Genomic DNA, 13,631 nt, shown 5'->3' on the forward strand with positions numbered 1-13,631 from the left:
ATCGGATGGATGAGGGCGAATTGAGCAGGCTCGGAGAAACGGCCCCTGCCCTCCACGTTTCCCATTGATGTATCGCTAGCGATGTTTACAAAATTTGACTAACTTTCATCAATTATTGAACTACAACAGAAAATCAAACAAAGGCCGGTCCTGCGCCAGACATCTTCATATACAATCACCACAAACATGGAAGCAGAGGAGATCCGTAGAAACCGGCCTCACGCGGTGGGACCAAAGAATAAATACCAACATATCCCGGAACCTCCGATTTGCCTTGGACATCTGACCAGAGACATACATCGAACGCTGCGGTATCGAACCCCAATTGTACAGCTATTATTGGTATGAAGCCACGGCAGCGATAATCACGCCATCCACATCCAATCCCACGCCGAAGGATGACCCATCGTTGAGAGAGTAGCTGCGTGGCTGCGGTTCCCTTGGAATACGGCGTCGAGTTCCGCAAAGGGAGGGAGCTGAACGGAACGTGAGCGTTTTGATGCGGGTTGAGAGAATGAGAACGGAACTGTCCTAGATCGTCTCGCCATTTCTTGTTCTCCCAGTTGCCAGTGCATAGCTTCAACAGCCCTTCAGGGGATGGACATCTCCTCTGCAATTTTCACCCACATTTCCGACTTGAATCTGCTTGCTCTGTCAGTAAGGAGCCAGTTGTCATCAGATATCACGCCGTTTCCACCTTTCATATAATAGGGCCAACTTGGTCTTGCGATCCTCGCTCCACTCACTCCGTCTCTCAAGGTAATTCTGGTAGTGCAGGCGACAGCTGAGTGCACTTCGCCCGGGGAGTTCCTTGCTGATATCTCCCCACGCCATTCCGCGCTGCCGAAGCTCGATGATCAGAACATCTTCTTCTGAAGACCATTTTGGCCTTTTTTTGTCCGAAATTTGGCGTGCTTGGGTGCTATCGCTCTGGACATCAGGTGCCCTTGGTTTGGGTGCTATTGGTTTGTTTTGGGCTAAGTTTTGAATTGTAGGCGCCATAGTGAAAACTGCGGCATTTTATGAGGAGAAAAGGGAAGATCGAGCGAGGGAAACAAAGTGGGAGGAGGGCTGGCTTTATATGCCTTCAGCCCACTGGTCTACGCTAATTGTCCTCCTTCGAGAGCGGATGGGAAGTGACTATGAAGGACCGCGTCGTCCACACCATTCATCTGAGCTACGGACAGTTTATTGATCGAGCATGCTCGGAGAAACGGCGCCTACGAACAGAGAGAGGTTCCTCCGCACTTCCCGTTGATGTATGGCGAGCGATGTTTACAAAATTTGACTAAGTTCCGTCAATTATTGAACTACGACAGAAAATCAAACAAGGCAGATCTTGTGACGGATAAAAGGCGAAGTCATGGAGATTCAACGTTAAAACAAGCAGTGTTGCCATCAGGAACAATTCCTGACAAAGAAACATGAAAGAGAAACGTGAGGCAGAAAATATCTGTCCCAGTCCACCTCGCGAGAACGTCAACTCGGAGCTAACGTCTCGCCAGACAAACAGCAGAGGGCCTCCCAGATTGGCCATTAACATCAAACTTTCCATTATACAAGCATAAAACCGAGACGTAAGAATGCGTTGGGTCCGCCAGGCTTCCGCGATGGATCAAGCGTTGTGAGCCTGGGAACTCTCCGCAAGATCCTCGAAAGAGTCAGTGGGGTTGGCAATTGCTCGTGCCCTGGCGTAATTCTTCACCTTTCCCCTTTCTTTGCTGGTTTTGGCAACCCAATTCTCCACATCAGCCACTGCGTCGGTAGGCGACTGCTTGCGTTCAAGCAGGAACGATAGCAGGATCTCAGCTGGGCTGAATACCTGGTCCGGAACCTTGGCGGCAAACTCATCCGCAAGTCGCTCAATTGTTTCATCATCGAACTCCTTTCCTGTAGTGCGCTGATCCCCATCTGACCGCTTGAAAACCGTGCAGAAAAGACGAGAACTCATTTTGTGATCAGCGAGCTGAAACAAAACCTGTCTATCCACGCGGCCAGGGCGGATGAGTGCGTCATCCAAACGCTCGATGTGATTTGTCGTCATAATCAGCAATCGACCTTCCTGCGAAGACACGCCATCCAGGGCATTAAGAAGCGCGGACAGAGATACATTTCCCTGAGACTTGCTCTTCTGTGAAGGGCCTACCGCGGCCTGGCCAGTGATTTTCGTCGTTTCACTGTCTTCCATTCGTGCAGTACTAGCAGCATCGATATCTTCTAAGAGAATGACACAATGCGGGGGAAGCTGGGCAAACAAACTGCTTAGGCGGCTGTCGTCGATGCTCGAAAGATTGAGTACATAGATATCTAGCTCAAAACGCCCGGCGACAGATAAGCTGAAACTGGACTTCCCGGTTCCAGGAGGCCCATACAGCAGGAACCCTCTTCGATAGGGAATCCCGCGCCTTGCATACCAGCCCCGAGCTCGCTCGTCCAGGAAATCCTCGATATCTTTCAACAGGGCCGTTTTCTCGCCCTCATCCATGATGACTGTCGAGATTGGTCTGATGTCTCTTGCCTTCGCCTTCCTCCATTCACCATTATGATGCTCAAAGACTGTAGTCTTTCGCTGGATAAGTTTAAGATACTCAGCTCGGCAATCACTAAGGAGTGCTCTCAGGATTTGCGAAGATCCGCCGATGCAGGAAATGGAGATCTCTTCCTTGGTCTCTTTTGCCACGCACTGGAACCGGAGCAGATGGTTCTTGTACACGAATAAGAATGATCCATTCCAAGGTGAAAAGCGCAAAGGTTTTTTCTTGTACTCATTTGAAAGATCATCAGCATATGCTCTTCTTTGCATGCCGCCGATACTTGCGAGAGAGGAGCGAGCCTTATGGGCGAAGGGCTGGGTGGATACCCAGGCGATGAGCATGTCGTACGCTTCGTTGTAGTAGGAGACGTGGACGGTCGAAGCTGTCGATGGTTAGAAAGAGCAATCATTAGGGGGAAGAGTCACGAACTAAAATAGATCTCCATCAAGTCCATCAAGTACCGGACGGCATATCTACCCAAGAAAAGGAGCATGCCGCAGAAGCACAGAAGATGAGCATAGCTGTTCAGGTCACTAGCTAGGAGCTGCTGTATAGACGCTGAAATGCTGGTGAAACCGGGAAAGAAGACGTCCACAATGGAGATTTGAGACGGGGCAGTGTGGATTGGCAAAGAGCCAGCACCGTTGAATGCGTTCATTATGGAATGGGTGGTGACACCGTGCGCGGCTTCCTGATAGGTGCCAACGGGGTTGCAAGAACAATTGAGAGACAATAAGTCTTCGCGTTTGGTAGTGCGAATAATAAATGAAGAAGCTTTTGTTCACGAGCTACTGACTGGTCTTGTTAATTGGCTTGATAAGATTTTCGGGATTCGGGTGGAATTGTGCCTCCTTATATACGATTCTGCCAACACTCCCAGCTAGAAAAGATGAGCACATATTCTTCGCCGTCTTCCGCTTCCGCTTCCGCTTGGACCATGTCGATACGGGAGGAGGAGATGGCTGTCGCTCTCCCACTTTGGGGATGCATGATACTCTGCGTATCTAAATCGTGTCGAGGCGTCTCCTTGAAGCACTAAAAAGGATTTGGTGTGTTGTCCCTGAACCCTGACTGGAAAAATCGCTTGGAGTTTGAAGACACAAAACTGCATTGAAGAATTGACCATTTGAATATATTTTATTGTAACCAATGAGTGGCCGGGTGTCCGCGCCAAGGTCCCACTGTGCTGTCGTCAAACCAAGATCGGATTGAATTTGTGGGAAAAATGATGTAAAGTTTGGTAGAAGATCAGCCAGAAATCTTTTGGTTGTTGCTCTGGATGGAAAGACTGCTGACAAATTTGATGGAAAAGCTGCAGCACAAATCAGCCTTTGCATCGATTCAAAATTGCACACACTCTCACAGACCAAACTTATCAAGTATTTTGAGATGACTGATGATGCTTCTTGCTACTTGTTAGTAGAGCCCTGGTTGTAAAAATGGACAATCGTTTTTAGAAGTGTAGATTAGATCTCCATCTATATAAAATTCAACCATTCAAAATCCACTAGCATTGACTCTGTCCAAAGAAGATAAATCATTTCCTTCCTACTATGGGTGTCAAAAGATACATTCTTAAAGCCGGGAACAGCGTTAAACCTGTTACAAATGATGAAGCGACAGTCGGCTACAAAGGGTGTCTCTATGATACCAGAAGACAGTCATTTCATGGGGGGATGAGTAAGTTCGCCCCGTCATTAATGCTGCAACCTCCTACTGTAGTTGGCGCCAAGCTCAAAGTCAGTTTCTGCTAGGTTTGACAAGAGAGAGGGCTTCAGGTTTACTATTGGCGCTGGAAAGGTTATTCAAGGTACTTCCATACTGGACTACCAACGGCGACGGATTTAACAATTGATCTTATGGGATGAAAGTTCTTTTGGAGATGACACTTGGTGAAAAGAACATGTCGACAATTACTCCGTAAGTTCTACGTTCCGCCGCGAGCTTTCAATATTGGGACCTGGATCCTCTAGCTGTTGCCTAGTTGCTAAAATTATACACCGTAGTGACTATGCAAGTGGGAATATTGTATGTATTTGCTTCGCCTACCGTCAGGTACAAGTTTAGCGGCTTTCCGGGCCTCATTCCACTCAATTCGATTCTAGTGTTGTATGTCAGAAATACTGGCCACGCTCCCAGGACCAGAGATTTATCCCTCTCACCTGGCGAAGGCATTTCGGCTCCTACAGTTAGCTCGTCATTGGGCGGTGGAGCATCGTTGTTGCTATCAATTAAAGAATGTTGCTGAGAGGAAGGTTATCAAATTTACGAGCCACCACGAAACATCTAAATGTGCGCATTATTTCAGCCCAAACGCATTGCAGCCTAACTCTCCCGGGATCATATTGCTGAATTGCTGAAGTCACATGGCCCTCCTTTGGCTACAGCCCCGCACTGATTGATTGATTGATTCATTTAGCCGGACCCTCTCATTCTCTGGGCAGCGACAGCAGCGATTTCGTCATACTTTTCCTCCTCTTTCTCCTTTTCTTTTTTTTGTTGGTCCACCAAACATCAGCAGTCAAGCGATAATATCTCCCCTTTGCGTCGCCGAAGATTCCCACCTCATTTTACACTTCATTCTTATAAAGATCGTCTTGCTTTGATAGACAAAGCAGAATTATCTTCAACAGAGCCTTCATCTGGTATCCGCAACATTACATTATCGCCGTCAGCCACAAGGTGCCACTGAAGAATTTCGTGAGTGATAATTGCCGAGGCATTTTACCAGCAGTCTGCTCAGGAACTAATACCATGTAGGTTAATAACGGTATTCCACCTGAGATTGGCACTGTTCACGATCGAAGACATTTTGCAGAAACGTCTGTTCGATATTTACATCCACCGGATTGCCCTCTCCTTGAAACTCTCCATCCTAGTGAGCTGCCAACGCCGGTGGCGATTTTACATACTGATCGTTGAAAGATTATGTCGGCGAAAGTTGGAGATTTGGCTCTAAGTGGAGAATGGGAAGAGATCAAGACGGCTTTGAAATTTGAGATAACGGAGAGCATGACTATGGAGTTCGAAGGCACATCATGCAATATTGCGGATGACGAGGGGAAGCTAGTTGACAGTTTGGGTACAGCGCACGGACGGGTAACGCGAGAAGTTCTTTATGGGTATAAATGTTATGTGATAAAGGCGTGGATCAAGTTTGAAAAGAAGTCCTCATGAAGTGCGTGCGCAGCTACCTTCTTGCAGCTTTTTCCAGAACAGGCGGGGCGCAAAGCATTGTCATTTAGTTGCGGGTAAGAGTCACTCAGACCGGAATGTCTATTTCTCCAAAACCAAACATATTACAGATCCTAAACCCGTCGTCATAGCCAATCCTGACCACGCATAGAGCATCCTCATTGAGTGTTGTTGGAAGATGTATAGAGTTTCAATATTGATGTAAGTTTTGATGCACAACTGGTGAAAGAATTGATGGGTTTGCAAAGAGATGGCACTGGACATTTCCCCGCTTTTCAGGGAGAATTCAGAGCATGACTAATATGTGGTAGTGACTGGCTCTTGGCAACGATCTTTCCTCACCCCAACCTTTCATCCCTGCCCTCCAGTTCCACCACTTCCCATTGGTATTATGAGATATGGTCCTCGCGCCTGCATGACATTTGAGATTACTCCGTACAGAACTAGGCCAATTAGCGATCACACCTCGCCCCACCGACCAAGGGTAAACAACTCCATGCAAATCGCCCATCCTCACTCAGTTTATGTCTCATCACCAGACCTCGCAGACTCTACCACTTAAGACGACATCGAGTGTTTAATATTAGCGCCCAGATCCAGTTTCTGAAACGCAAGTGCCTTGTGGACCTAACCCAAACTGGATGGGCTTCCTTTTAACTGTCTGCCAATTCCCACTCCTTCCTCCTTCGATTATAAAGACCAAGCTCCACCATTTCCTATCTCCTTAAAATGGCTCGTCATCAAATGATGCCCAGAATCAATAAACCTAAGTGTCAAACGCCGATAGTCGCCAGAAAACGCCAGGCACCCGAAGACAAAGGTAATATCTGGAACGTCCTTACTGTATTTGGGGCTGACTTGTTATAGGGACGCAAGTTAAGCGAGTTAAGAGAGAGCAAGAGGAACAACGACCGAGACCCTACCGTAGGAGCGCGCGCCTAAGCGGTAAAAACGCCCCTGTATGTGCACTTCCTCAATTGTATGACGGCGATATGAAACTGATTAATCGGAGCTATTGCAGGAGCCTCCCACCTGCACCCACAACCAAGAACAGAGTACAAAACCAAATCATAAACGACCTTGTGAAGATCAAGCGCCCTCCTCCCTTAAACGACCTCGATTGTCTACGAGCCTAGCTATTGATATTTTTGTGGAAAAGAAACGTGATATTGCTAACTGGAAGAAGGTTGACCTGATCGGATATTGGTGCAAGAACAATCGCTGGCCTATAAACTATTTTGAAGCACAGCCTGGAGAAAACATGAGCCACCTACTTGCAAAGAAAAAGTCAACGGCTTCTGTTCGCCGCAAAAACTCAACCTCGAGTCTCGCTACAGGCTCCAACACACCCACTAATCAAGAATCGAGAGATGGAAAGAGCGCCAAATACAGAAGCGCTACCTATGAGACTATCCTTGCCACCAAAGGCAGCTTTATGGCTGAATCCGAACTTGAAGTAACAGAAAAAAGCAAAGAGATTTGCAGGACACTACTTGACGAGAAACTGATGATTCCCGAAGGCACGATATTTCAGAACGATCGGTTCCGGAAGGCTTGTCAAAAGCTACAGACTAAAAACGAATCAAGGGTTGTTCAAGATATATCTCGGTTGATTGTCCCTTCGGCAGAGACATTCGCTACATGTGGCGCTAAGAATTTAGAGTGTTTGGCTGAAAGTGTCAATGAACAGTGGGCTTCCTCCATTGCCTTCTGTGGACCACGTCCGCAGCCCGATTATGCGGTCGGCTTCGGCCGTTCTGCGTTCACAGAAGACCAGCTGAAGAAGTTTGAGCCGTTCCTTGGCTACGACCCGGATTCCTACAGCTCCTTCTTCCTAGCCACCTTCTACATGTACTTTCCCTTCTTGACCAGTGAGGTGAAGGGTACCGTCGCGCTCGACATCGCCGACCGGCAGAACGCACACAGCATGACCCTTGCTGTGAGGGGCGTCGTTGAGCTGTTCAAACTTGTGGGACGGAAAGAAGAGGTCAATCGCGAGATCTTGGCTTTCTCGATCTCGCACGACCACAGGACAGTGAGAATCTACGGCCACTATGCAGTGATCGAGGGGAACAAGACTTCCTTCTACCGTCACCCCATCAGAACGTTTGACTTTACGGAGCTTGACGGCAGAGAGAAGTGGTCTGCTTACACGTTTACGAGGAACGTTTATGAAAAGTGGGCGCCAGATCATTTGAAAAGGATCCACTCCGCTATTGATGAGATCCCTCCTGGAGTAAATTTTGATGTTTCGCCGTCGGAAGTTGGACTCTCTCAATCAAACGTCCCATCCTTTTTGGATGAGGATAACAGCCAACTAAGTCAGGAAAGCTGTGCAGCCTCAGCAGAAGTTACACCCAATACTTCCTTCACCCAGCAGACGCAGGTATTGAAGCGGCCAAGGAGGCAGAAATAGGGTGAAATATCAACACAGCCCTTTCCAGAATATTATCATTTGGATTATTCTCTATGTGGTGTGTCAGCTTGTGTCAGTGAGTCAGAGTGCGGCTGGAGTTCAGCCAATAGGAAGAGCTTCCGCTCAACGCACGTTCGCGGATAAAAGGTTTGCGTTAACGCTGGGCTGACGATTCTGCTGCAGCCTAGGACATAAGCGATATGCCTCAACTATGTAAACGGCATCTGGGGTTGGATGGAGTTGGGAGCATGGAGGTTTATGCTGCCTTCCAAGGGCATTCTTTCAGCGTCTTTAGATTGTGTAGAACTCGACCGTGCTTGCTGGTGATATGTCCTGCCATCATGGGCAACTTGCTGGGGACGCCGAGCCGTGTAAGAATTTGCGGAATTTTTCACCGAGGAATAAACCGGATTCTAAAAAATAATGTGAGAAATCGAATTCGCGCACGGCTTGAATTTATGGCATCGGCGGGTTCAATGGGGCCCACAGAACCTGGCGAGTGGTAGTTACATTTTGCATGGGATTAGGATCGAATATGTATCTAGCACCAAATACCACACCTCTATTTAACACTACCACGAACAAAGAAGAACGAACAAAGAAAATACCACACCATAGCTGTAGCCAAGGTAGACCCTGGGCTGGAATCTGATACGCAATATCAATAGAGCTCCCGGGCCGGAATGAAATATGCCAAAAATGACATTATATAGTTACACTAATGAAGGTTCTATCCAATCGACTTTACAATCTTGCGTCCACTGCCCTGCGCGATCTCTGTCTCTGCTTGAAATGCCTATAGCCTGCCAGAGTTGTCAACGACGGCCGCTTGTTCTTCCATTCTGCGTGGAATTCTCTGACCAACTTCTTGCAACCTGGAATCAGATCGCTTCGCGGTTGCCAGGTAGACTCCCATGAGACATGATCCTCCAGAGATTCCTCGTCCCCTCGCACTCGGATCCGAGAATGCAGTATCTTCCTTACTGGCCACCCCTCCCTCGTCCCGTTGCATACAGCCGGGATCGCAGGAAGTTCAATATGCCTGAAACGCAATTGGCGTACCTGTCTGGTCCGCCAAGTAGTCTTCCATGCGACAAGGTACTCCAGCATTGCCTCGTCCCCCCGCACACGGATCCGGGAGTCCAGTATCCTTCTTACCGGCCACTCCTCCTTAGTCGCGCGTTCAACCGGGATTGGAGGAGATCGACTCTGTGGACGTGGAGAGACACGGGTGTGGGCATCGCGAGAAGAGGTCGACTCACTCACGGTAAGCGGGGGGGTTTCTGTCGCGGGTCAGTGGGAAACCGGGACCGTAATGGAACGAGCCTTACCCGAAACTTCTCGCGGAGTCAATGCGGCACTGCCATCCGCCATCGGATCCGGTTCGCCACCTTTCTCGATGAATCCACCACAATGAGATGACAACGACCGAGACGTCTGCGCATCCACAGACTCTTCTGTGAATCCATCATCGTGACAAATCTCCATCGAGTCATCGATGACGATGGGGTCATCTGAAATAGCCAGTCAGCGGAGTCGGTAAGAAACGCCATGAGGGAGTCTCGAAACCGACCTCTACTTGCACCTGACCGGTATGCATGAAGGCGGGCTTCAGGGACACTTTCTTCGGCCGCATCCACCTTAATAGTTATATCAAAGCGGTCGTCAGAAGAATCGCTAAGGTCCGACCTGCTGGGGAAGGTGGCAGCATGGTCGTTGGTGTTTCTCTGACTCCTGCAGAGAGGTTGGCTCCCGTCATCTGACGAGATCTCCTCCAAAATCCTGTCGAAGTCATTTCCTGGGGTTTCGGGTGACTGGGACCGTTGACTTGCAGACGGAGAAGAAATGGGAGATGAAACAAAGGGGGACGGGCGGGGGGGCAATGGGTGTCTGAGCTGCTGTGAGGGACAGGATAGGGAAGAGGATGTGTCGGCGCTGGGAATGGGTCTCTGTGCTGAGGGGTTGGGGAGCTGTAACTGTCTGGGGATTGCAGGAAGTTTGGGGCTCTGTAGTAGTTTGGAGGGATTCATGGGATTTGGGGGTTGGTAGAACCGGATCTTGTCCATTGTCACTGCAGTCGGGTTTTGCTCTGCACGTGCGTGTGTGCTTTTGAGATAGAGGTTCGGGGAAGCTGTGATTCTCGTTCTGCGAGCAGTGCTTTTAAGAAGGGAAAAGCCGACGCTTTTATAGAGCGACAACCAGAAACGCTCCTCCTTTGGCAGAGTGCCCAAAGTCCGCGAAAGGCTTTCCTGTGTCTTGTGAATAGACCCCAGCATTTTCAAAAAACGCTTTGCTTCTTCCCCTCCAACCTGGAAACTGCCCGCAAAACAGGGATGGATCGCAATGCAACACACGGAATGCAACACGTAGAGCCAGGGTTCCTCTGAACTGCATCTTCGACCGGTCCAGAGCTAAGGGTCACCACCAATTCACCAGGGATCACAGCCACAGAACAAACTCGGCAATCCCATGTTTCATTTCCTATACGCCGTATGCATGAGGACGAGCGCAAATTGGTCATGAGGTCGTAGAATCGATGACGAATGAACCGAGATATAGCAGACACACCGGTGGCTCGGACGCCTTTGGATTGCGCGGGGGACCCACCCTACCTCACCGTCACACGATCGCTGCGCCCCTGACTCCCTCAGTTCCCTCAGCTGGAAGCGACCCAGCGTCGGATTCGCCGACATACCTCGCCAATGGATCAAACCTTGAATACAAGGATACGCGGCCGACACTCCAGAACAGCCAATTCAATCATCGAAAGCAGCCGGAGGCTCAGCGAAGGCGGGCATTTTGCGTCCGCACCCTCCCACGTCACATCCTAGCGTCCAGCCGCACTCCTCGTAATCTCGCTACGCCGCAGGCAGGGTGCTGGATCCACGCAATCTCGGATCTCGCCGTCATGAGGGATTTTTGCCATTGGTCAATAGCATAGCGCGGGCATGCGCCGGCAATCGTAGGCACCCCTTCCCCCCCCTCTCAACGTTACACCCCAGTGTCCAGTCGAATCTCGCTGCGCCGCTGGCAGGATGTCGGATCCCCGCAATCTCGGGTTCCGCCGACATGAGGGATTTTTGCCATTGGTCGATGGCATAACGCGCATGCATCGAATTGTAGCTCAGACGGAAAGAGAAGGAGAGGGGTGACAGAAATGCGAATGTGTTGCAGGACTAACAGAGTAAGCCAGAGAAGATGTCCACGGGCAAGAGAGGCACGGGCGAGTGAAATATCCAGTGAGCAAAGCCTGTTGTCCTCGAGAAGAGGAGTGGGTAATTGTGATCTCTCGATCTACATGGTCTTCCAAGAAGACCGAATAAAGGGGATGGGCCGGGGTTGACGGGCGAGGTCTGGAAGGGGATGGGGGGGAGGGGATGCGATGGCGAAACGGGTTCGGAGCAGGGGGGAAGAGGGAAAGCTGATGGGGCAAAGGGGAAGGGCAAGAGTGAGACGAGGAGGGAAATTGGGAAGATGGAAGGTGCGTGGGCGAGAGGGACGAGGAGCGATCTTATATAGATTTTCGGACCGCGTCGATGATGTAACTCCAAGCGGCGAGGTGGAGGCGCGCCAAACCCGAAGGGGCGACGGCACGACCGACGCGGCCAATGGATGGGGTCCGCGAGGCCCGGCCCAGCCCCGTTCGGGAAACGCGGGAGGGGGGAGGGCCAGGTGCGGCCGTGTACTCACCGTCCGATTGTTTACAATTTAACTGTTTTAATTCAAACTTCTCTCTCAATCTCAATTTTAACTCTGTATACTTTGTACAAAGTAAAAGAAGATGCTCTGAATTTTCATGTAATTGATAATCTGAATATAAGTCATTTAAATCATTTTTAATCTTTGTTAAATACAATTTAAAATAATCATGTCCAAGCTTTAGCTGCATTATTGTAGCAAAAAGTTTCTTTTTACATTTCATTGAACAAGCTTTTCATTTTAGCTTAGTTTCAAACCTGGAATAATGTACATTCTTTCATTATAAAAATCAGCCCCGGTGGCCGAATGGGTAATGCGGCCACCAGGTAGCGCCTTGGCGTGGGGACCCAAGGCGCGTGGGTTCGAAACCCACAAGGGGACAACATTGCATCCGGAGCCAACTTCTCAGCTCCTAAAATAAAGGGATGTGAACCTGCCAAGTAGGTACCTTCGGGCGGACCTACTACCTGATTTAGCTTATTGTTTCTGGGCTGGAAACCTGTATCGCGAGTATCAAATCCTGTCTTTCATTAATTTTCCTATGTTTCTGTTATATTCTTGGCATCATTCAACACTAAGCATTCCTCCTGTATAACCAACTCTTGCTTGTATTTAACATTACACAAGGACTCGTCATAAGCACTGCTTGCATATGAGTATAACGGAAGAATAAGAATAATAATAATAATTTATAAAAATCAGATATCTTGTCATTTTTGCAAACATTATTGTCTTATTTTTCTCTTAATAAAAGTTCATGTTACAATTTTTTTTTTAAAAGCAGACTTTTAATTCAGTTGCTTTTTTTGCAGCTTTATCAGCCATTTCATTACCACATATATCCATGTGAGCAGACATTCAGTGAAGATGAATATAACAATTGAATGAGATTTTTCTTTGAATATTTTAAAGACTTTTCAAAATCAGCTTTAGCATTGACTGTTCACTGCTGATTTTATTACTTTGAAGTGTTTTAAACTCAGCTTAATTATTAAAGAATATTCAAATATGCTCACATCTTTTCCATTGTTCAATTTTCATTTCAATCAATTTGAAAGCTTTTGAAATTGCAAATAATTCAGCATTAAAAACTTCCTACTCTTTTCCAATTTGTTAAAAATTAATAATATAGTTTTTATCATTTTCTGATTTGAATATGATGATAGATTTGAATTTGATAACAAGTTTGAATTCAATCTTTTCATATCATCTATTTCTTCTATTATATATTTCAACACCATCACATTGAATATGTTATTTGGAGACATAATATTAGATGAGAAGAAGTTATTATTATTATTATTATTTATTATACTCCGCCTTCATCCAATGGATATGCGGTTCTGCTACCATATGTCTAGCTAGGAAAACCCCACTGCGCCTTGGCGCAGGGGGGTGAAAAACCTTGCGCACAGCGGTGTTAACTATCCTGTTCATCTGCAGGGTACCGGGCAAGTCAGCTAGAGCTGTTCCTTGCAATGGGAGCGGGAACAAAGGAAAAGGAATTAGAGAAAGTAGAGTAACAAAAGAAAGGAAGAAGGGAGGGACAGATAGTAGGCGCTGTTAGGATAGAAGGGAGTGACAGGAGGGGGTAGAGGGGATTGACAGAAGGGGTAGATAGAGGAGATTATACGGCAGGGTGAGGAGATGATGAGGGGATGAAAATGAGGTGGTGCAAATGAGGTGGAGAGAGGCGAGGGGATGGGGAGGAGAGGGAGGAGAGGGAGGGGCTAAGTAGTCAGGGGAGTGAGTGCATGTGGGATTCAGGGGATTCTGGGGGTCCAAGG

At 48.1% G+C, this 13,631-nt stretch overlaps 4 protein-coding genes across 4 annotated transcripts; 2 read left to right on the forward strand and 2 right to left on the reverse strand.

Annotated features, from left to right (window-relative positions):
• Positions 1–675: 675 nt before the first annotated feature.
• HCAG_04062 (predicted protein) lies at positions 676–1,002 on the reverse strand (the record flags this gene model as incomplete). Its single annotated transcript, XM_001540172.1, has 1 exon — positions 676–1,002. The coding sequence occupies one exon, from the start codon at positions 1,000–1,002 to the stop codon at positions 676–678; it is 327 nt and encodes a 108-aa protein (XP_001540222.1).
• A 613-nt stretch (positions 1,003–1,615) lies between these two features.
• HCAG_04063 (predicted protein) lies at positions 1,616–3,524 on the reverse strand (the record flags this gene model as incomplete). Its single annotated transcript, XM_001540173.1, has 3 exons — positions 1,616–2,916; positions 2,964–3,308; positions 3,395–3,524. 3 exons carry the CDS (start codon positions 3,522–3,524, stop codon positions 1,616–1,618), a joined length of 1,776 nt encoding a protein of 591 aa, XP_001540223.1.
• A 563-nt stretch (positions 3,525–4,087) lies between these two features.
• Positions 4,088–5,711, forward strand: HCAG_04064 (predicted protein; the record flags this gene model as incomplete). Its single annotated transcript, XM_001540174.1, has 5 exons — positions 4,088–4,214; positions 4,541–4,643; positions 5,126–5,234; positions 5,295–5,360; positions 5,460–5,711. The coding sequence occupies 5 exons, from the start codon at positions 4,088–4,090 to the stop codon at positions 5,709–5,711; spliced, it is 657 nt and encodes a 218-aa protein (XP_001540224.1).
• Positions 5,712–6,458: 747 nt separating this feature from the next.
• Positions 6,459–8,145, forward strand: HCAG_04065 (conserved hypothetical protein; the record flags this gene model as incomplete). The annotated part of the gene is made up of 3 exons (XM_001540175.1): positions 6,459–6,549; positions 6,597–6,688; positions 6,751–8,145. The coding sequence occupies 3 exons, from the start codon at positions 6,459–6,461 to the stop codon at positions 8,143–8,145; spliced, it is 1,578 nt and encodes a 525-aa protein (XP_001540225.1).
• Between the last annotated feature and the right edge of the window lie 5,486 nt (positions 8,146–13,631).

Source organism: Histoplasma capsulatum, genomic scaffold (genome assembly GCF_000149585.1).
Source record: "Histoplasma capsulatum NAm1 scaffold_4 genomic scaffold, whole genome shotgun sequence".
Lineage (NCBI taxonomy): Eukaryota > Fungi > Ascomycota > Eurotiomycetes > Onygenales > Ajellomycetaceae > Histoplasma > Histoplasma mississippiense.